This window comes from Herpailurus yagouaroundi, unplaced genomic scaffold (genome assembly GCF_014898765.1).
Source record: "Herpailurus yagouaroundi ecotype Mexico unplaced genomic scaffold, PumYag 187, whole genome shotgun sequence".
NCBI lineage: Eukaryota > Metazoa > Chordata > Mammalia > Carnivora > Felidae > Herpailurus > Herpailurus yagouaroundi.
In genome coordinates, this window is record NW_024412418.1 from 4,188,686 (window position 1) to 4,213,546 (window position 24,861).

General features: G+C 40.0%; 1 protein-coding gene across 2 annotated transcripts in view; it reads left to right on the forward strand.

The window, feature by feature from the left end:
* The first annotated feature begins 12,399 nt into the window (after nt 1-12,399).
* Nucleotides 12,400-24,861, forward strand: part of LOC121043425 (fatty acid desaturase 2-like protein FADS2B) — a 30,315-nt gene continuing 17,853 nt past the window's right edge. For both annotated transcript variants that reach the window (XM_040495141.1, XM_040495142.1), the window contains exons 1-3: nt 12,400-12,992; nt 21,583-21,693; nt 23,272-23,469. In XM_040495141.1, the coding sequence (XP_040351075.1) occupies nt 12,666-12,992; nt 21,583-21,693; nt 23,272-23,469 (636 nt within the window). In that variant the 5' untranslated portion in view covers nt 12,400-12,665. The remainder of the gene's footprint in view (nt 12,993-21,582; nt 21,694-23,271; nt 23,470-24,861) is intronic.

Sequence of the window (24,861 nt, forward strand, 5' to 3'; positions counted from 1 at the left end):
CCCACCTTAGGGTACACAACCACCTTTAATTTTCTTATATCATGAATTTTTATTAGACTCTTTCTGCCTAAGCAGAATCACTTAGCTAGTGAGGAAGACTAGACATCTGCCCGTATTTATGAAGCTTTGTTTTATCTTCATTGGGAACATGGTAACTCACTTACGGGGATGAGCCTCCTTTAGGATGGAGATGGGTGTGACTTTTTAAAATGGTTCTATCACGAAAGCCTGCTTTGGGGCACCTGGGTGGCTCAGTCGGTTGAGCATCCGACTTCAGCTCAGGTCGTGATCTCACGGCTTGTGAGTTTGAGCCCTGCGTCGGGCTCTGTACTGACAGCTCAGAGCCTGGAGCATGTTTCAGATTCTGTGTCTCCCTCTCTCTCTCCCCCACTCCCCTGCTCACCCTCTGTCTCTGTCTCTCAAAAATAAAACAAAATATTAGAAAAAAAAAAGAAAGCCTGCCTGCTTCTACTTTTGGAGATGGGAATGGAGAGGCTGAGAAAGTAATGGTTCTCAAGTAATAGGTCTGCTTGAGTGTAAAAGTGGAATATCAAATTTAGTGATAGCTTACATCTTCATATACCTTCTACACAAAAGCAGGAGAACTTAACTGTCTCAGTGAAAAAAAATTACTCACCAAGTGAGAGACAAATTTGTGAAAGCTGAAAATGTGGTTTACTTGTCACACAAGGATAGACACAGGAAATAAATGCCTCTGGGTAGAAAAGTACTTCAGGTAAAAAAGTCAGGGACTCGCAAGTGCATGTCCTTAAATTGTAAATAGTGAGGCTACTGGGAACATTCCCAATGTTTACCACTAAGCAATGGTTCCTGGGAATATTTTAAGAACCGGTTTTGCTTGTTTAATGTAAATCGAATAGAAGAAAGAGTATCAACTGACTTCCTTACCTATCAATTGTTTTTAAGTTTATTTTTTTTTTTTTTGTCCTAGATTAAAAAGCCAAAGAGTCTCATTATGGAGGTTATGGACCAGGATAAATGTTCAACACAGACCAAATATCTATATGAGATGAAAATGCTTTGGCACACAAAGATACCCAAGGAAAAATGAGCTTCTGGGTTTAAAGTGGGTAAAGACCAACTAACTCATCTTCTCTGGGACAATTATGGAGGTTTGGTTGTTCAGCTGGAATTGTTGTGCTCTGCTATGTGATTAAGTTTTTGTTTCTGGCTCACTCACTCCTTTGATGGACTCATTGAAATATACCTATAACTCCCAAATTTATATGTCCAGTTGAGACCTCTCCCCAAACACAGACTCCAAACATCTACTCAGCAAATACTCTTGGATTTTTTTGGCATTTCAAAATTGATACATTCAAAAATAAACTTCAGATTTTCCTCCCTTAACCTGATACACCCACAGCCTTCCACATCTTTTAAAAAAATTTTAGACTGTATATAAAAATATGTTATTTTTGAGACAGAGAGAGACAGAGTGCGAGTGGGGAAGGGGCAGAGAGAGAGACACAGAATCCGAAGAAGGCTCCAGGCTCTGAGCTGTCAGCACAGAGCCCGATGCAGAACTGCCTTCCACATCCTAATGGTATTTCCATTTTTCTAGTTACTCAAGCCAAAAAATGTGGAAGTTACCTTGATTTTCCTCCTCCTCTTCTGCCCCACATCCAATCCATTCATCAATGCTATTTGCTGTACTACAAAATATATCCATATCCATTTTTTCATACTCTCTTCCTTGCTAACACTCTGGTCTAAATTATTAATAATTCTTTCACTGGAATGATTGGTACAGTCTCCTAACTGTTTTTTCTGCTTTTCACCTTTCCCCCTCAGTAATGGAGTCAAATCTCAGCACAGCAACCAAATGATTCTTTAAGAAAAGAAGTCAGATCAGGTCACTCCTCTGCTCAAGACCTCAGAGGCTCCCATATCATCTAGAATAGAACCAAAAGCCCTTTCACTGATTATGGTCCTTTATTTTTCTTACCTGTTTACAATTCCTTTTCTCCTGACTCATGACTTTCCCGCCCACTGACTTCTTTCCTGTTCCTTCAACATATACCAGATACAGCATTACCTTCCACCTGGAACTCTACTTCCAGATATTCACATGGCTCACTTCACCTCCTTCAATTTTTCGTTCAAATTTCATTCATTCATGAGATGTTTCTTGACCAGATCAACTTCAACTGCACTCCCCATACTCCCTCTCTCCTCCTTCATTGCTTTGTCTGCAACAATCATCACCAGTTAAGGCACCATATATTTTATTTAGTTATTTTACTTATTATCTGACACTCATTCTTGAATATAAGCTACGTGAAGGTGTGCATTTTTTCTGTCTTTTTTCTTCTCCTAACCTCCAACTCCCACTCGCTTTTTCTCTAGTACCTAGAATAGTGTCTGGCATACTGTAGATACTCAATAAATACTCATTCATATTTTAATTGTTCTAAGTTCTCATACTACATTCACCCCATCTCTGAATTTGCAATAAGTTTCCCTGGGGTAGGTCAAGAGACTCTGAGGTTCATAAGTCTGGGTCAAAACTATATGTTCCCTACTAGCCAATATCCAGGCATTATCCATCCAGGATCCAAAGGCCTTCATGGCTGGCTAACTCAACTATATACAGAGACCACCTCACGTATATAGGCACATGCTGGGAAGTTGGGTGATGGGCACTAAGGTTTCAAGAGAGATGTGAAATGGTAGGACAGTGGGTAGCGGGTGCTCTCATAGGCAGGAGTAGTTGGAGATCTAGTTTGCTTTGACACTGAGGGATATTGGCCCCATAAATGGACTCAATCAATAGGTATACCAGAACCTTCCCAGACTCTCTGCACCTCTTCTTATAACTGACGCCATCATCGCCAACAAGACGAGAGTGAGACCATGAAGACAAAAAAGTCCACAGTACCCTTCCCATGCAAGAGATAAGACAACTGGTGATCACCAGCTAATGAAGAAGCCAGCAGCTGCTAGATGATGAGAAACAAGTAGGTTGGTAGGAAAGGTACTGTCGCCACCAGGATGCCAAGAGGACAAGTTCCCATAGGTGACTCCAAGAGACCCCTCCTATTTCAATCACCTTACAGTCTGCTGAGACCCCTTCCCTATACCTCTAGAGGTCAACTTGGAAAGAAGCAGGGAGATGAGGCATCTGGAAGGTAGGACCTTAAAAGATCGGTTCAGTTGTGTTTAACGGATTGATCTCAAGTGTAGTGGTCACTGCCACTCAGCGGCATGTTGAGTGCTACTTAAGATGAAGTCAGCTACAGAAAAAAATGTCAAAATACAGATTATTTGTACATCTGAGTACACTATAAATTGCTTCTTCCTTGCTACATTTGTCATTTACTTCCAACACCACAGTCTAGATTTCTCAAAGGGATCCTGATGGGTCTTCTGTCTGGGTCCTCTCTCCCAGGCTAGTCTCTCCAATCCTGAGGCGGGCCTACCTAGGCCATCATGCACGCATGCATTCATTCATTCGTTTGTTCATTTTCTTTAAATTACTCCAATAAATGAAGGCATCTGAGACATAAGAAGAGTCAATTTAGAGAGAAAAGAGCTGGTGCCAGGCCTCAGAGCCATTAAGTGTTACCTGCTCTGTGACTTGGGCAGTACCTTAACTTCTCTGAGTCTGTTTCCTCATCTGTAAAATAAAGATAATATACCCAGCTTTTAACTACTGGCATTTGAATTAAATTCCAAAGTAAATATGAAAGAGATTGGCACATTTCAAATATGAAAGAGATTGGCACATTTCAAATATGAAAGAGATTGGCACATTTCAAATATGAAAGAGATTGGCGCATTTCAAATGTAGGACATTATTAGGAATACTATAAGTACCATCACTTGGTTGCCCACTTATACTACTGCATGGTGCAAAGTTGAACAAGACACATGCCTTAGGTTCATCTGGCTTACCTTCTGTGTCTTGCTCTGGCTTGTTAGAAATCCATTGATTCATGCTGAGAAAGGCAGTTAATACTGCAGTTTGGTTCCAGTTTCTTACCCTGGAATGAGTTACTTGACTGCATACAATTCCCTGATCCCTGAGATATGACACAGATACGCACACACAAGCACAGAGGGACCAAAATGGCTCTGTCTCTCCATATTCTCACCTTGGACATCTCTACAATTGTCTCAAGTGCAAAGGAAAATCTTTAGAGAGTCCCTTGCATAATGTTGGTAATATTGTATACACATCTCCCAGAGGTTTTTTTTTTTTTTACCTAATTAATTCAGTCTGTATCCATGTAGTGAGAAATTGAAGTAACTGACCAAATAATGCACACCTGAAAATTTGCTATTATGGGGCTCGGAATTATCCAGAGAAGCTGGTGACACTGGGCAAAGTGGCTGGAAAATAACTTTTTCCATCTTACTTTGCTAAAACCACACACACACACACACACACACACACACACACACGCTTATATAATGGTATATTAACATATGCTGAGCAAGAAGAGGCTGTAAAACAACCAAAAGTATTTATTTGGAGTTTAGGGATTGCAATCTGGGAGATGCAGAGAGGCCAGAAATTGAAAGTGTGCTCTGAATCGCAAGCGGTGAGTTCAGGCTTAGAAAGGCAGAAACCACGAGGTTACATAAGTTGGTTTGAAGGAACTAAGATTGGTGCTGACAGGGTTAAAATGACTCTCTAAGACACGACTGGCCATTTAGTGAACAGACGTTGTATTATCTCTGTTTCAGTCCAAATTGGAAGGATGTGTTCCAGGAGGTGGTCGAGGTGCAGTTGACAAGCAGCAAGTGACAAAATTCACAAACCCATGGTTTTTCAAAAATGGAAGCAGGGGAAGTGAATCTGTCCTGCTTCCTCAATATCCTCCCACCCTATTCTGAATGATGCTCCTAGTGATGCTTACTTCACTTTTGAAGCTTTTGTCACACATGATGTAATTATTGTATTTTAATTTCATATTAATTTTGTATTAATTTATTTTCATGATATTTAATTAATATTAATTTTTAATTATTATATTCACCGTAAATGAAGCATGAGGATAAGCCTCCCATAAGCCCCACCATGCTTGGGTGTGGGGTAGGTGAGTCCAAAGGAAAAAATATGTGAATTAGAATTCAACTTATACCACTGCACACATCTTGTGTTTAAGGGTATAATTCCCTGTCACTCTAAATACCTATCTACAAAACCAGAAAACCATTTTTTTAATATTTACGCGACACACACACACACACACAACTCAGATTTTATATATATATATATATATATATATATATATATATATATATATATATGGGATTTTTCCCTCTCCTGCTTCCATCCCAATGTTATATCAAGTTCAAAGATAGTACTTTTCTTAAGGAGAAAAAAATAAGAAAAACATACACTGAATTTTCTCTCTAGAGATATCGCAGAGGGAGATAATTAAGCTCCTTCTCTCTGAAAGTTACAACAACTCTAGGAGAAGGAGTTTCAGCCATTTGTGCTTTGATATTCTTAGTACAATCATCTCCATTTGCCCACAGGGGTACATTCCAAGACCCCCAGAGGATGCCTGAAACCAAGATAGTGCCAAATGCTGTATATACTCTGTTTTTTCCTATACCTAAGTACCAGTAATAAAGCTTAATCCATAAATTAGGTAAAGTAAGAGGTTAGCAATAACTAAAAATAAGAACAATGATAGCAATAGACTGTAACAAAAGTTATGTGCTGTGGTGTCTTGCTTTCTGTCTCTCTCTCAACATATCTAATTGTACTCTACTTACCTTCTTCTTGTGATGATGTGAGATTGTAAAATGTATACCTGATAAGATGAAGGGAGGTGAATGATGTAGGCATTGTGATGTGGTGTTAAGCTACTACTGACCCTCTGAAAATACATCAGAAAGGGGATCGTCTGACTCCTGACTATATTGACTGTGGGTAACTGGAAGTACAGAACATGAAGTTTCAGATAAGGGGGCGGGGAGACTTTAGTATTAGTAAGTTACTTACAGTCTATGGTGGCCTGGCCTGAACTTAAGCCCAGCAGGATGTCTACTGTTGTGTTGATTTCTCGGGATGGTGACAACAATAAAATAATGAGCATTTATTGCATACCAGTTGCTAACTGTTCTAAGCATTCTTCATGTATGAGCATGCATAATCTTTACAAGCACACTGGGAGTTAGACACTGTTATTATTCTCATTTTGTGGAGGGGGAAATTAAGGCATGATGTTTCAAAAGATATCCACAAGGAAAAGTGTGACAGTGGGAAAAATGAGAGAAGGAGGACACAGTCATTATAATCAAGTAACTTTTCCAAACATATCATTGTGTGAGCACATTCCTGGGGTCCCTTGCAGGAAGAGCTTCCTGGCAAATTGGCCTCTAATGGAAGGACTCCTTGGGAACCTATCTAGATAGAGGTTTAAATGATGAGAAAGAAGAAAATCATGTGAAAATATGGAGAAACTTGGGAAAAGATTGCCCTGGCTCAACTAAAGCAAAATCTCAAAGCAAGAAGAAATTTGAGATGTCTAAGGCATTGAGAGAAAGCTGCCATGTATAGAATGTAACTTTATCTTTCTGGAAAACTCAGGATCATGAAAGCAATAAGTAACTCAATGTGGAACTTCTGCCTGGAAACTCATGAGTCACTATGATGAGCTTAAAGAAATATGTGAGATGATCTAATAATCTGCAATGTCACTAGAATTCTGATATGCCTCGTAGAGCCCCAGAGATTGGAGGCAGGGAAGCTTATACAGAGGCCAAGCAAGATTCAAGCTTCTCACCCCAGTCTTACCACTGCATGTTTCATATATCTGTTTAAAAAAAACTTAATGTTTATTTATTTTTTGAGAGAGGGTGTGGGGAATAGAGAGAGGGAGACACAGAATTCGAAGCAGGCTCCAGGGTCTGAGCTGTCAGCACAGAGCCCAACGTAGGGTGTGAACCCATGAACTGTGAGATCATGACCTGAGCCAAAGTCAGATGCTTAACTGACTGAGCCACTGGGGCACCCCTCATGTATCTGTTTTACGTCTTGGATTCCTCACAAGGACTTACTTGAACCAAGGGCTCTATCACTGGGAAGAGTTGAAAGCCTACAGAGCCCCAACCTCACCCTTTGATCAGAAGGACACTGAAGCTCAGAAAGAGTGTATGGCTGTCCCCAAGCCACAGTTAGATAGGGACAGACCATTGCAAAAATTCCAACCTCCTGGTTCCCATTCTGGGGCTCATTCCAGTAGTCCATAAGTCACCCATCTCTAATCTTCAGTAAGTTTATTTTTTTTCTTCAGATATTTGATGTTCTTTTTAAATGCAGTGTCGCTGGGTTTTCACCAACTTATATTTTGTACCCAGCTAATGAGACAAAGCAGAAATCTGGACTACGTGCTCAGGGTAATAAATGCTACATTTGACAGTGTTAAGTGAAGAAAGGAAAAAGTGAATCTTTGCAGCTGTCAATTCTACCAACTGGAGCTGCTACAAGCAATATCATTTCTTGATATCTCTACAAGAGTCAAGGCATGGTGCATGTGGTTGTGATGAAAATGCTAGGAGATGCCAACCTCCTTCCCCCTCTACTCTCACCACTCTTAGTCATTTTCAAATCCTTATTACATTTCACCTTAATCCATGGTGCAAACCATCATTGTTTTCTCGGCCTCTGGTCTTTCCCCATTCCAGTCTGCTTTCTTCAGTCTTTCCCAATTCATCATCTTTCAAATAAAGCTCTTACAAAAACATGCCTCTTCACACACAATCTGAGGTTCTCCTACAAATAAAATTGTAGAAATCCCAGAATCTCCAAGAACGTGTGGATTCAATTACTCAAGCTCGGTATTCAAAGCCTTTTGTGATCCAAACCTTTGCAATAATTCCTATTTTTTCTCCAAACCTGCTTTTTTTTCATGCTGTGACCCAGAAAGTTTGAGTATTCTTCATTCCCACACTCTGCTCTTTATTTTTGCAAACGTAAATATTTGCTTATCACCTGTGCCCACGTGTTCTCCCTGAGAACTGCCATTGGAGAGCTTCTCCGTCTTTCATGGTCTAATTCTATGATATCTCCATTATGAAGGTTTCCTTTCTCATGGCAAACAAATAAGAATTCTTCCAACTTTGACTCCCCACAGTGGGTTTTATACCACTTTTATGGCAGTTGTAAGATGCTGTGTTATCATTATTTGCAAAATTATTTTGTTCCCCTTATATATTGTAAGGGAAGAACTAATCTACTGATCTTGGCATCTCCTGTAGGGCCTCACACAATGCCAGGGGCACAGTGAGTGTTTGGCACCTGATTTGGTGAAAGGACAGGACTGGGAGATCCTCAGTATTCCTTTCCTCCAGTTTGGGATTGACGCACAGACACGAGGTCAGAAATTGAAAAGAAATTCCTTTATGAAATATTTAAAGGCTCTGCCCGAACAGAGGGTGAAACACAGAGGGTTACCAGGATGCAGCCTGACAACAAACAGACATCCAATAAAGTTAGTTATAGACAGATGACACTGTGACAAAATAGAAAGAGCTTCAGCTGGAGCCATTTGGAGCCATGTCCAAATCCTGGTCAAGTCACTTTCTAGCTCTGTGACTTTGAGCAGGTTCCTAACTATTCTGAATCTTTCCTGCAAAACCAGGCTAAGGGTCAGCTGTGCAAACTGCCTGAGAAATGGTAATTAACACTTTGGAACCTAATACTTCTGCCATAAAAAGTAACAAAACTACAAGAATCAGAAAATCAACTGCAGAGCTGAGTATTTATTACTGAAATCATTCCCCGCAGGCATGAAATAGCCATTTGCAGCAGCAAACACCTGTTAGAAACCCAAAGTTTGCGTCTTTGTCTTGTCATCTGAAGGGTTTTTTAAGCCTTCAGAAATCACCTTTCCTCCTTTTTTGCAGGCTTCCCATTTATCATCAGATCTAAAGATGATGCAGATGACACAAGACTGTGAACAGCACATCCAAAAAAAAAAAAAAACACAACAGAAACAAAAACAAAAAAACAAAACAAAACAAAATGAACACACCTGGAATGAAAGACCTAAGGACACTTCTAATGAGAGTGGGAGAGAAGAAGCAGGGACAGCACTGAGATGAGTCCCAAGGCCTGGCACTGCCAATATGCGAAGGGAGCCAGGCATTAACTGAGACTTGCCCCGTTCATCACAGAGAATACATGACAGAGGAGAATGTGAACATTTCTGAGTCTTTGTTATCCGTCGAGCCACTCATTCACTCTGTCCTCAAGTACTGAGGATTAGGCTGTGCCAGGTTTGAAAAATGCAGGAATGAAAGTGGCTTGTCCCTCAAATAACTCACGAACTCATGGCGGAAATAGACAACAGTTCAGTCAAGACGCAACAAGAGCTACAATCACACTGTGCTGGAGGGACGGGGAGAGCACAGAGGGGATCCAACTCTAGCAAGGTGGATCATGAAAAACTAAAAGTGCTGCTTAACCCGAGTTTTGAAGCATTAACAGGAGTCCCCAGGTAGGCAGGGTGGCACGCGCCAGCATGCACGGAGTCCCCTTTGTGAGTCCACACATAGTCTAGTGTAGGAGCACAGAAAATACAAAAGGGTAGCAGATGGTAAACCAGCGGTGGGCAGAGGTCACACGTTCACCCTTTCTTGTGGATGGTCCAAAAATGCCTAGTTAAATGTTTGCCACATATGTTCTCAGGAGAGGAGTGTTTATTATGAAATCTCATGTTATCTGTAGGCTTAATCTCCACATATGATAGAGCAGAATCAGAAGTGTGCTTCAGCTATCGTCACAGAAGAGCATTGAAGAAATTATCATACCAGGGAAATCAGATATGGTTTCTTTTTTAAAAAAATATTTTATAGTTTTATTAAAAACTAATTGACATACATCACTAAATAAGTTTAAGGCAAATAGCATGATGATGTGATTTACATATATTGTGAAATGGTTACCACAAATGGTTACCACAATAGTTTCAACATCCGTCGGTAAGACTTTTAAATACAGAGGACAAACTGAGGGTTGCTGGAGGGGAGATTCATCAGGGGATGGGCTAGATCAGTGATGGGTATTAAGGAGGGCACTTATTGGGGTGAGCACTGGATGTTATGTATAAATGATGAATCACTACGTTCTACTATTGAAAAAGAAAAAAGAAGTTTTTCAGACATGGTTTCTTTTTATCTGAGAGCTGGAAGGAAACTCAGATACTATCCAATATAGTATTTCTTGGCATCCACAAGTACTCTGTGAAGGATTCTGGTTTCATTTGAGTTATAAAAAATAATATGTGTATTAGGATGACCAACTTCTAGCAAATTCTGCCATGCAATTTGGTGTTCAAGTGTTTTGTATTTGTGGTCCTGAATATTTTGATACCAAATGATCAGCCAAAGTGATAGTTTTTGGCTTCCTATTCTTTGGGATCTCCAAGTTCTCAAGTTTGAGAACAACTTTATCTGATAATAATCGGCCAAAGTGATAGTTTTTGGCTTCTTATTCTTTGGGATCTCCAAGTTCTCAAGTTTGAGAACAACTTTATCTGATGCAATCTCTCAATGTGAGGTGAGGATTTGGAGACCCAGAAGGGGAAAATGGCTTTGAAATGCATCCAGTTAATCAGTAATGGGGACTAGAAGCCCAGATGAGTGGTTCAGCATTTGTTTTAACACAGGTCAGCCACCACCCCTCTGAACAGGCAGCCACAAGTCCCATGACCTTTAGGGTCTCTAATTACACATCCAACTTCATAATTCACAGCAATGCAATTTACCTTTATGGCCAGAGAATCATCTTCTAGTTTATCTCAGATGAGGTCTGTGCCCCACCTCTCTGAGAAGCAAGCAGAAAAAGTCAAGATAAATTACTCAAGCTTGGGATAATTAAAATTGTTTTTTTTTTTTTAAATCCTCACTCTCTGAGTCTCTCATATGATGGAATTCATGACTTCACATATATACGTGGGAGATTTCTTATGTTATGATGAGATGATAACATGAAACTGCTGATCCTAAAGTAGGTATTGCTATTTTGTTTGTTGAAGCAGGTAGTAACTGCTTTCCTATTAGGACACTTTTAAAGCAGAGGAAACAATCAATTTTTGCTGTGCTTTACACATATTTGAACTTCATAAGTGGTCACTGAATGAATGGAAAATCGATGTTACCTCAAACACCCATTTAATAAAATATATGATCGAATTTGAACTGGGAGGTGAGTGAACTACTGGGTAGGGGGATTCGTGGAAACACAGGGCAAGGTTCATAAGTACCTGCTGTTCAGCAAAATTCTTTGGGGAACTTTGATGAAATCAGCTATGGTAGTCAAATAATCCTCCATGAGATATAAGACCTTCCAGGATCAAGGTAATTGGGACCAGATGTCCAGTTCCTTCATCCAGCTATTTCCTCTGCTTGGTGCCCTACTTGTTCAACCATTGAACAAATAATTATTAAATGCATACTGTGCTAGACCTACGGATACAAGAGTAAACACGATACAAATCTCCATTTTCTCATGGAGCATGTGGTATCAGTCTTTGTAGTATTATGAGAATTCTATCCAGGAAAACTTCCGAAATTTATAAACTTGAAATTTTTTTCCTGGTATCTCCTTACTTTTTGCACTTGGTACGGACAAACGTTTTGGCTTCCCAGTCCAAATGATAGAAAGTAACCCTTGTTAATATCTTAAATTTACATCTCCTCGATTCAAGATATTAGACAATTCCAGAAGGAGATCTTGGTTCAGCTTAGGTTGGGTAGCTCTCCTGGATCAGCCTCTGTGGCCTGGAGGAGAGGGATGTGGTTCCAATGAAATACAGTGTATCCTTGAACAACACAGGTTTGAACTCTGTGGGTCCACTTATATCCATGTTTTTATAACAAATGCAGTACAGTACTGTAAATACACTTTATCTTCCTTATGATTTTCTTAATTATTTGTTTTCTTTAGCTTACTTTATTGTAAGAGTAAAGTATATGATACATGTAACATACACAATCTGTGTTAATGGACCTTTTATACTATCAATCAGGCTTCTTCAGTACTAGGCTATTAGTGGTTATGTTTTGGGACAGTCCAAGTTTTATACGTGGATTTTTTGACTGTGTGTTGTTCAAGGGTCAACTATATCATTCAGACAGAGGTTGGGGCAATTCCATTACACAGAGATGATGGAAAGACAATTTAATACATTTCAACCACACGTGGAATTAAGAAACTTAAATGTCTCTATCCACAGGCACGCCAGAGAGCTGGTGAACCCAACTCCATGGAGTGGCAGTGTAGGACAGCCCTGTGACCTGAGCCTTGCCCCACGGCCCTGGGTGCAGGCCACAACTTTCAGACCAACTGTGATTGGTCCAAGCTCTTTACCAGGGGACATTTAATGATGAAAGAGGATGCTGCTAAGACATCAGCCAGCAGAGAGAAGGAAGGTGACCAAGCCTCTAGCAGGGCAGAGAAAATCAGGACAGACAGAGAAGTGTGAGGCTGGGGATGAGCTCACTGTCAGGACGGTGAAGAGATAACTAGGTTAAAAAGTTTTCTGTGCAGGCATCAGTAGTATTCTACTGCAGTATTCTACTGAAGCAGAATAAGAAGGAAGGAAAAGTGTCATTTTATGGTCTAATCAGAGGCAAATATTAGAAATTTCAGGAGCCAACCCAGAAATCAGAGGGGTACAATGACGACGAAGCTTGAAGACAAGCATGCAGGGAATGGGGACCTTGTAGGAGAGGGTCAGCCATACCTGGGTGAGAAGTATCAAGCGAATGGGAAACCAGTAGTAAATGGGAGAGGTGAAATCTCTGTAAAGCAGGAGGCAAATGGAAAGTGTGGTGTGCCCAGAAAAAGTCTCAACATGTACAGCTGGCAGGAGATCCAGAAACACAATCAGAAGGCTGATCAGTGGCTGGTGATCAATCGCAAGGTCTACGATGTTACTGGCTGGGCCAACAAGCATCCAGGGGGGAGCCGAGTCCTCAACCACTATGCTGGGGAAGATGCCACGGTAAGGAACTCAAAGCTCTGCCTTCTCCCTTCCGACTGGTGGGTGGCTGGGACTTGGCTCTCATCCCCAAAGCATTTTGAGTACGTGCTCAAACTCCACAATTGCTCATCTCCTCCCAAACCAATTTTTCAGGATTCCTATCCTGCAAGAACCTGAAACCAAATAAGCCTCAAGGACTAGCTCCTATTTTGGGATGGGCTCAGATGCTGACAGTGGATACTGTTTGTGCATTTTGGATTTTGTTTTCTCTTGGTGTTGTGTTTTGAATTGGAGTCACTGTTTGCTTCCTGGTTTAGTATAGTTGACACACAACATTTCATTAGTTCAAGTGTACAATATAGTGATTCAACAACTCGATACACCAGGCTATGCTCACCACAAGTGTGGCTACCATCTGTCACTGTCTTTTAAGAAGAAAGTTACAAATGCATGAGTCAAATTTGGGAAAAATCACGTCTGTGCCCATCTAGAAATTTCTCAGACTCTTATAAATGGGGTGTGTAAAAGGAAGACAGCAATTCACATGATAGGCATCAAAATGTTAATAACAATAACACAAACCTACAATTATGGATAGTGCTTTTCTAACCCAAGTCACAGGATCAGCTCAGATGATGTGTTGACAAAGATGCAGGCCTTCAACCACCTTGGAAATAACTGATAAACTCACTCAGCTTGAGACAGCTGAGCTGATGAATCTTTAATTTTCTGATGATGTTTATCTCTAAGAAGTTAGGGAAAAAAAACATGATTCCACATCCAATTCTAGCCAACAAGGTGGAATTAATTAATAAAATAAAACCATCAGGACTTTAGGATAAAATACCCATGCCACCTTGGGATTCATATCTTAAGAATGAAAATCCTGAGCGTGGCCAGCCATGTACCCTAGACTTCATGTAAGTAAATCCAAAAATGTTTGGAGAAAAGATTCTTGCAAAGGAAGATGGTTCAAGAAGAATGGGAGGCTCCAGATGAGTTCTGACAAATATAATACCCCATAGCTACTCAGAATTCAGGGAGCCTGAGCTTGGCACCTGGATATATGAACGTGGGAAAGTTGTTAAAATGCTTGCAGCCTCTGCTTCATCATTTGTAAAATGGAAATGACCTTACCAATCTAACTGGTTTATGGTAAATGGGACTAATGCTTGTAAAGTGTTTAGCACAATGCCAAACACTTAATAAAGTTTCATTAAATTTTAACTATTATGATTTATCTCACTGGCATCCATAGCCTCAGAGGTGTGATTATTATTTCCTGTTTACCACCAGCTTAGAAATCTTGATTATATTTGGTGTCTGATTGGGAACAGAGGAGCCCATGGTGGAGAAGCATCATTCTCTCTAGTGAAGGAGGGCAGGACATAAAGGACCTACAATCAGAGACTTACTCTACAACCTAAGACGTGTTTGCAGGTTGTGCCCTGAAAGGCAACTGTGGACCAAAGAAAGCATAGTCTCTGTTAGCTGGCCCTCAACCCATGACCGCACCTGCCCAGTGAAGAGCACCATTCCTTTATTTACATGGAAACTCTCCTTGAAGCTTCTACTTTCCTCATAAATGCTGAATAGTGATAGATCATTAATTCACTCATTCATGTAGTCAGCTATTCTAAAACCCTTGTTAAGGGTCCAGCATAATGATTAAGAGTAAAGGTTTGGGAATGGAAAAGGGTTGGCTTGTATCTGAGCTCAACTACTTACTAAGAATGTGCTGAGAAGGTTGATGAAACTCTTGAAGCTTTGGCTTCCTCATCTAGAAATTAGGGATCATAATACCTTCATCTCGCTTGGCAGAGATTAAAAACTAAAAAAAAAAAATAGCAGTGCTTTTGTTTTATTATTACTTAGTTCTGAGATGGGTTGTAATTTTCTCCAAACAAAAGGCAAGACAGATAAATCCACAAAACAAAATGGGTACATAAGTTCCTGTTATTTCCCATATGAGTTGTCTGATTGTTTTCAAACTATATGATTTAAAACTAACGGCATGGTGGTAATAATTAGAGTCTAGGCCCAGTATTTTTACCTGAGAAGAGTTCACTGGGGAAAAGTCAGAAACAACCTGTAAGTCCAAGAAGAACTGATTATATAGTTATCAATATATCCATATGATGGGCTGTTTTGCAATTGTTAAAATAGGATTACAAAGCATTTGAGGATGAGACATGCTTATGAAACAATAGTTGGGCACAGTCTTCATGTAAGACAACAGTATGTTCTGGGTTCCATGAAAGGCATAAATGCAACCTTGTGATACATGTACATGAACGAAATATCTAGAACAAAGAAAACAAGTTCGTATCCTAGTGCTGTTCAACCCACTTATTATCTCTGAAGTCCCCACTCTAAGAAAGACACTGGGAAGCTCAAGTTCTTTCTCATGATGGTCAAAGGCCAATATGACAGGGAAAGGATAACCAAAACTTAGAGGAAATATAGAAAAGTTCATCCAGCTATTTGGAGGACTACCATGTGGAAGACAGGGGAGCTGTATGCAGTTCAGAAGAGTGGCATGCAGTCAGTGGAGGTGAGGTTAGGGCTGGAGGAAGAGAGGATTTTTCACAGAGGTGGAGTGAAAGCAGGATTCACGTCAGGAGTAAACACCCAGCCAGAATGGGCATCCCAGCTTAACCACTTCTTTTGCTTAGCACAATATTGGCCCATGGTATGTGCTCAATTAGCGTCATTGACTATCATGGCATAAGGAGGACAGAATGTGAGAAAGGAGAGGTAGAGAAAGAGAAAAGAGAAAGGAGAGGGAGAGGAAGGTTCTTGAGAGCTGAGCCATGCCTTCCTCTTCTTTCTCCTCTTCCACTACACATAATAACACTTCCCTAGCACAGCATCCATCCCCATCGGCAATCACCACGACAAAACCAACCCAGATTTCTAAGCATTAGTGAAAGTGAAAGTAGTAATCAGTACGAGTAGTTGCATCTTCTCTGGGTTGTCAACATTTCTTAAATTATCTGGTTCTCACCAGAACAACGATTCAAGTAGAAAATAGGTGGAGAAGTAGAGAGAGGGGGTGCTGAGGCACTAAAGGTGAAGATGGGCCATGAGGACATGCTTTCTTTCAGAAAGGCCAGTCTGGCAGCTAAGTGATGGCTGTACTGAAGAACAGTCAGCCAAAATGAAGGAGGGAGCCCAGGGAACATGTTGAAAGTCCTAACAAGGCACTGACCACAGGAATGGAAAAGACGGGGTAGCTGCAAAGGATGTCTATGAGACATAATTTATAAAATGTGATGAGTGACTGGTTGAGCAATCGTGGAGAAACAGTCTGTCTGACTTGTGCATATGTGACATAGTGAACTAGGTGACTATATCCATGACAGAATAGGGAAGCCAGGAGGATGAGCAGGTTTGGGAGGGAGAGCAGAGAGAGAGAGAACTGGGGCTGGAGCTCAGCAGAAAGTATTGCAGAAAAAACCTTGGTATAGGGAAGAGCTTTCAAATAATGAAAGTTCTCAAACAATTAAATGAGTGGCAGTGGAAAAATAACCCTCTGCTTATTCCTGTGGGTGAAGGGGAATCTGGGTGACTTTAAGTGAACATTCTCCATTCCAAAAAGGCTTTCTCCCAGATAAAGGGCAAAGACGGCATTCTCCTTACAAACTGACCTACTCACAACTCATGTACTACCCAAAATATGAGGGGGCTTGTTCTAGCCTTTGTCTTGGAGCACATGAGACCAGAGAAGAGTAAGCATAAGAGAAATTACTCAGAGATGTGGGAATGCATATGTGGTTGGATGTTGACTAGTCTGGTGAGCTTTTGTGAGGTGAGTAAATCAAAATCCATGTTCTAGTTACCTTGTTTTGTGACTGTGTGTATATATATTTCTCACTGGTGTTTTATTTCCAGAATTTCTTCCCCCAGACAAACTAAATATAATACAAAAAGTGCAATCACTTATTAATTTATTTACTTGGTCTGGCTTTCAAAACCAAATCCCTTAGCTACTAGGCTAAGATAAGATCCTCAATCAGGTTTTACAGAATGACTGAATAAATGAATGCAAGCATTAGTAAACCCATTAGGCAGAGTGGGTGACATTATTATCCTCATTTAGAAAAAAACCCTGAGGCTTGAGAAATTAAGTAATTTCCCCAATATAAGGCAGTTTAGTCCTTTGCTACCCTGCACTGTGCCTTAGTGTGAATTAGGAAGGCACACTCCTTGGGTGGTTGCAGCACAAGATTTGGCAAACAGAATGTTTGCTGGATTTCAGCCCATACCTAGCCTCCTGGATGGGTGCCTTTGTGCAGGGGATGACCTCTTGATAGTACTTAAGTTTGTAAATGCAGGGGTTTGTCTCAGGCCTGTATCGAAATAACCCGTTTTGAAATGAATGTTGGTACAAATTTATGAATAGATTAAGGAGTAGAGATTATGGTTAAGAAGGGAGTCAAAAAGCTAACAGATGAAAATGGGAAATGCTGGGTAGGGAAGAGATACTGGTTCTTAAGACCTGTATCCTCTAAGCTCAACACTTTTGAATGCTCCCAACTTTTTCTTTGTTAGAGAAAGCTTATATTCATCTCTTCGTTCCTCCTTTCCCTTATTCATCAGGCATCCACTGAGCCACATGCCATATTCCAGGCAAAACGAGACAGTAGGAATAATTTAATCAATAGTACATGGCTTTCGTCTTCAATAACTCTAACATACGTTGGAACAAATTTATCCAAGAAGGTGAAAAACCTGCACACTAGAAACTAAGACATTAATGAAAGAAATTGAGGAAGATACAAACAAATGGAAAGGTATTCTGTGCTTATGGGTTGGAAGATTTAATCTGTTGAAATGTCCATTCTACCTAAAACAATCCACAGGTTCCATGCATTATCTATCAGAATTCCAATGGCATTTTTCATGAAAATAGATTAAATAATCCTAAAATTTGTATTGGAACCATAAATGACCCCAAATAGCCAAAGCAATCTTGAGAAATAACCCACCTGGATTCCCTGATATCAGTACATGCTACAAAGCTACAGATGAATGTATAAAGAAAATGTGATGCACATGCATGCGTGCGCACGCACGCGCGCGCACACACACACACACACACACACACACACACACCCGATAGAATACTATTCAGCCATAAAAAAGAACGAAATCCTGCCATTTGCAACAACCTGGATGGACCCAGAAGGCATTATGCTAATTGAAATATGTCAGACAGAGGAAGAAAAATAGCATATGATTTCACTTATATGTGGAATCTAAGAAAGAAAACAAAATATCAAGCTCATAGATACAGAAAACCAATTGGTGGTTACCAGAGGCAGGAGGTACGGGGTGGGATAAAAGGGTGAAGGAGTTCAAAAGTGCAAACTTCCAGCTACAATAAATAAATCACGGGGGTTGTAATGTTTTGCATGGTGATTATAGTTAATAATACTGTGTTGCGTATTTGAAAAGTGTTGAGAGATTAAATCTTACAAGTCATCATCACCAGAAAAAGAATTTGGTAACTATGTAAGGGGGCAGATGTTAACCAGACTTATTGTGGTGATTATTTTGCAATGCATGCAAATATCAAATCGTTCTTTTGTACACCTGAAGCCAATATAAGGCTATATGAATATTATACTAATTTTTAAAAAAGAAAAACACAAAGACCACTAGAGAAGGGGGAAGGTACACAGTTTCATTATAATACAATTTGAAAAGCTCTAGGGGCTACAGGAGCCACAGGAGATGGTAAATAACTTTTCTAAGTTAGGTGGAGGCATTATTTAATCTGAATCTTGAGGAGTGAGGAAGAGTATTTATAGAGAGAAAATGGAGGAAGGTAGTTAAGACAAAGGAAACAGTATGTGCCAAGCTTCAGAACAATAGACAGGCATGGAATGTTCATTGAATGGGAAGATGGCTGGTGGACAAATGGCTCATGAAGGGTGATAGTGAAAGGTAAGCCTGGAGAGGCAGGTTGAAGCCAGAGGCAAAGCAATTCAGGGGATTAAAACCTAATATGGAGAGGTATCATTACTATATGCCCAGCAGATACATACAGATTTTTGCATCACCCCAAACAATCTGGCATCACTTCTCTCTTGAGAGGCCTTTCAGAAAAAGAATTATACATGTTAAGGATAGAATAAATTGTTACAGCTTCATGGCTTTAAAGTCACATAGACTTTAGTTCAAATCTTGGCTCTACTATTTACCTATTTGCTGTGGCATTTTGGACAAGACTTTCTCTCCTCAAAGACTTGGTATCTTTATCTTTATAGCACAAATGATGGAACCTCACAGATCTAAGGTGATGATTATGAGTTGGCCCATAGATTGTCTGGTACACAAGATACGCTCAACAGAAGTTAGAACTATCCCCTCTCCCCTTCATTTTACCCCCTCTCCTTCCTTCAGCACGAATATACTTGCCCAAGTGTGTTGATAACATAACCTGTTTTTACAGGTGTTTCAAAAAGAGAATTTCACAACTTCCACAATATCCAGACTCTATTAGGAAATTCTTTTACATTGAATATTCTAAGACTACATAAACTCCTTTGTTGTACTGCTCATCAGTACAATGAAAAGAGGTCCACCTGGCAGGGCAAGGCTTACTATTCTGGAAAAACTCTGTTGGTCTTTAGGATCTGTTATTGCAGTGTTGCCTATGGATTTTGCTGTGAATCAAAAGACAAACAAATAAACCCCCACCAAAACCAACCAACAAAACAAACAAACAAACAAACAAACAAACAAACAAACAAACAATGAACCCAAAAGAATGTTTTTGTCAGCACACTGCTCCAGGGTTCTGAATGACTGCTTATAGTAAAATGAAATTTCAAGGGCTTACCTTTCTTCTACCTTCTTATCTTGATCCACCAGAATGTTTTCCATCCTATCTGCTCTTAAAGAACAGGTAGAATATTTTGCCACTATGGATCATTCTGAAATACTTAATAGCCTTCTTAATCACTGGATGGCTGTCTTCCTGGCTCAGGAAACTAAGTTTTAAAGCTGTAGAATGTGAAATTGTATAGTATAGCATTTCCAAAGGGGGTCAGAGTAAAGTACGCAGAAGCAGAATGGAAAGTAGGGACTGGACTGGTTCTAGCAAATACAAAGCCCTTTTTATATCATTGAACCTAGAGACCATAAGGAGAAGTCAGTCTAAAAAGCTGATATTGCACCCTTCTAATTAATGTTATTCTTTACATAAACACCTTCTTAGAAAGTAGGCTTCTACATAGTTCTTAGATGTATCTAAAGTTGCTTTGCACTTTGAACTTGGAAGTTTCATTATATTCACTAAAATAATTCAGAGTTCATTACACATTAAGCATTGGAGTATAGGAAGAAAATCTCTGAGGTGCTGTATTGAAGGGAATGTAGGTAGTAAGTTCTTAGCGCTAGAAGTATACATACAAGAAAGATGGCTAATATGTTGACTCGCTTAATCCCTAAAGTAACTTTATGAATTGGTTGGCTATTGTCATCACCCTTCTGTTAGAGAAAACAGAAGCACAGACAAGGTCAAGAGACTTGTCCACAGCTTCATAGCTCCACAGCTAGTAAGTAGAAACCAGAATTTAAATGAAGAAAGGCCACTCCAGGGTCCATTTTCCTAGTCAGTACTATGGGATACCAGCACTTTAGAGTCGTGGGTGTGGCTTCCATGTTTTCAACTTATGATGTTGATTATATTCCCTCACTTTTAATAACTCCTGTACCCAAAGTCATATTAGCAGAAAGCCTAGAAAGTCCACCTCTTGGAGAATTTTCCTTCCCCCAAAATGGTTTAAATCCCTGGAAGGAAAGAGAATATCTTTTAGTTCCAAATATAAGCAGGATATAGGAACCACCACACTTCACATAGCCTCTACCCACAAGGTGCTGCTTAACATGGACCTGAGATGGGGGAAAGCAGTTGGTCACCTCTATGTGCCTGGCTGTCACAACCCTTGCAGAGACTGCCCTAGCACTGTTTAGAAAGAGTGATGAGACCCCTCCAGTGAAAAACTTTGTGAAAAGCGTGTACTTTAGACAACTCAGACCTCAAGGGCTGTGCTCCCTTTATCTCCTGTGAATTAATCCTACACTATCAATGTCAACTTTAACCAGTTTTTAAAAAAATAACTTAATTCAAATGTTTCATTCCTCTTGGCTTTGGCCAGGAACCAAGAGGGAGATTTGATGGGAGATGTGCTTTTCACAGCTAGTCATGGTTGCTGCATGTTTCTGTGTGGGCAACTTCCACCAAGCCTGATGTTGGACTTTAAGGATTCATCATGGCTTATTAACTCCAGCAAATTAATTCTTCTGGTGCTCAATAAACAGCGATCCCTTCCAATGATCAGGAATATCCTGGCTGTGTTGGGCTTGCCTAATGAAGCAGTGCATCAAGCTGGGGGATCTCCAGCATGAAGCTTTCACAAAGTATCTCCAAGGGTAATTTTGATTATTCAAGTGGAGACATCAACCTGGGGTTAGAAGAAATCCTCTGTAATAGAGTCTGCTGATTCCCAAGATGGGCACAGGATAAGGTAAGGAAGGGGACTATTCTGTAGATAAGCATGTGTCTCCTAAGCCTCTATCAATTCTCTGTGATTTACAGGATGTCTTCAGAGCCATGCACCTGGACCTTGACATTGCAAAATTGTACCTTAAGCTGCTGCTCATCGGAGAGCTTGCCCCAGAAGAGCCTAGCCAGGAGAGACACAAAAGTGTGAGTGGGGTCTCAGGACTCAGAAACATGTGGAGGGATGAGGACAAAGGCCAGCTGATCATTTCCTGACATATCCAAGAATTGATCATTTTCTGTGAGATGCCTGACATCATGGCTGGGTGAACCTGCTATACCATAAATGAGTAGCTTCTACATATTACAATATAACGTCATCCTCCTTAGACACTCAGAATTCTTAAACCTCTGTGTAAAAAGGAAAGAAATGTTTGGTCCTGTACCAAACAGAATTTCCATGTCTCCAAGTACCTCTTTTTTTGCCCAGATATATCTAGATACAATTTTTGTCCAGTGACTGATTATAAAAATGTTTGATGTCTGTGTCTATGTTCCCTTTTAAAGTAAGTTCCATGATAGCAGGGAATATGTATGTATGTATGTATGTATGTATCTATCTATCTATCTATCTATCTATCTATATTGCTTATCTCTGTGTACTCAAGAACCCACCTGCACAGGATCAGACATATAGTACGGACTCCATAAATAGCTATTGAATGAAAGATGTGAATATATCATAACAGAAGCCCTTTCTACATTTGGTGAAACTATAGTCCAAGGAAAATAAATTGCTATCTGAAAGTCCCATAGTTGGTGTATCAGAAAACTGGGATTCCAAGTCACTTATTTCTGGCCCCAATCCAAATGAAAATTTTGCTTCTAGAATTATGTTCATAGCTTTTACATTTTATGCTACAAATTTCTCTCCTTTTGTGTATCTCCTTGAACAGTCTTGTTTTCTTTCTTATACCCTGGTCGCTGTGTCAACTGTCCTGTTTTCAAACCCATTAGTCATTAAGCTAAGAGATATTTCTTCCCATCTCTTGCACTGACTCTCCAGTTTGATTGGCAAGCTTGTAAACCAATACTAGCCTTGACCATGCACACACATGCACATATGCATGTCACACACACACAGGACAAGGAAACTTACCCACCCCCACACACACAGACACACATACACATCAGCACACACACACTATCCTGCCTTGTGCCTAGGGACCCATCAAGCAGCTCATAGGAAAGTCTTCCTTTGAACTAATTTACATGAACTGCATTTTTCTATGTTAATCATCTTTAATGAAAGGGCCCTTTGCACAAACTGATCTGATGATGAAGTAGAAAATTCTGTGTAAAGTGTACCACTAAGTATGGTAACACAAGTCCATATAGACCACACAGTTCCCTGAAGCATAATCGGTGATCAATCAATACCTGAAACAATACTGATGGTTAAAAGACAACTGTTAGACAATAACTCCCTAGAATCCCCCCCCGCCAAACCCTACTCTTTCTGAGTTCCAAAACAGTTTGAGGACAGTTTACAAATCACTACCCATTTTTTCTCTTCTCCTGAAAAAAAAATTATCATAACCTTTTTAAAAGGTTTTGTTTGCTCGTAGTTTTATGTTTTTAATTTTGCTCAATTAAATTTGTTAATATCCTTAAATTTCTATTCATAAAAGTAAGGTATTAATAAAGTAATAAAAGAGATTATTAATTGTGTTCATTTGTGCTCCCTGAGGGAACTAATTCCTTCCTTGAACATTTATTTCTCAGTCCCAGCTGGTGGAAGATTTCCGAGAATTGCGGAGAACATTAGAGGCCATGAACATGTTCAAGGTCAACCCAGTGTTCTTCTTCCTTCACTTTGCCCAGATCTTGATTTTAGAAACTCTGGCTTGGCTAATAGTGTGGCATTTTGGCAGTGGCTGGCCTGTGACAATATTCATCTCCTTCCTTCTCACAATTTCCCAGGTAAGCACATACCCTAAAATCAAGCAGTGGCTTTAGGGGACAATTCAGAATTGTTTCCTTCTCCCTTTAGACCTGCACCAGGTGCTTCCTGACACTTCCTGGCAAGCTACTAATCCACATCTGACACCAGCAAGTTACCACATCTTGCCAGCCCCCAGTCTTTTGTCTGTAAAACGGGATAACAAGTTTTATGTAAATATTCTCTACTAAACAAGTTAACGTGTAAAACACTTAGCACAATGACTAGCACATAGGAAATATTTAATTTATGACAGATGTTCGTCTTTGCCCAATTGTATCCATACCAGTTCAGTAACTGAAGTCGTTTCTCAGCCATGTAACACTCACTTTTGTCTTTTATTCATCTTCCAACCAATAAAAAGAGAGAAAGGCAAATCAAGAAACAGAATCTTAACTATGGAGAACAAACTGATGGTTACCAAAGGAGAGGGGGTGGGGGGATGTATGAAATAGGTGATGGGGATTAAGGAGTGAACTTGTCACGATGAGCACTGGGGGTTGTATGGAGGTGTCGAATCACTGTATCGTATATCTGAAACTAGCATTACACTGTATATTAACTAACTGGAATTTATATAAAAACTTAAAAACCTGAACTTATGGATTCCACCATAAATTGTAATCAACGACTGGCACCAGCAGAGCATTGGATAAATCTTTGTTGAATGAAGTGTGAACCTCTGAACACGGCTTTCTGTAAGCACAACACTGTGGGGGGGGACACGAAAGGAAATGCACCTGGTTCCTTCCCTGGGGAAAAGAGTCTTCCACTGGGGAGACCGATGTTCAAACTGGTAAACATTCTATGTGACAGAATGACATCGGTGCCAAAGAGAGGAACCAGCATATGCTGTTAAAGCAGAAAGAGGCATTTAATTCTCATGGGGATAACTGGGGAAGGTTTTATGGAAAATTAATGTCAATGTTAATTCCAGAATTTATGATATGTTATTTATTTATTTTTTGTAAAGTCAACTTGCTTTATTCCTTGAAAAGCAATTCTTTTGCAAACTGGAAAGGAAGCAAATATTTGTTTGGTGCTTAACATAAGCCAAGCACTTTGGAGGTATTTAAGTTTGCCAACAGTCCATGAGTAAGGTATTATTATCCCTACCTATCAGATGAAGAGCTGAGGTTCAGAGCTACTGAGTAACCTGCCAAGATCTGTGCAACACATACATGGTAAAGAACGGTTGAGAACCCAAATCTGCCTGACTCCAAAGGCCATACTCTTTGTCCTCCTCACTGGAAGATTTGACAGTGGTAAGGAAAATGTTCTAGGCTGAAAGAACTCAGTTCACAAAGGCACACAAGTGGGAAAGAATGCAATGTGTGGGAAATAGAAAGTGAACTTGGCTTGGGGCCAGATGA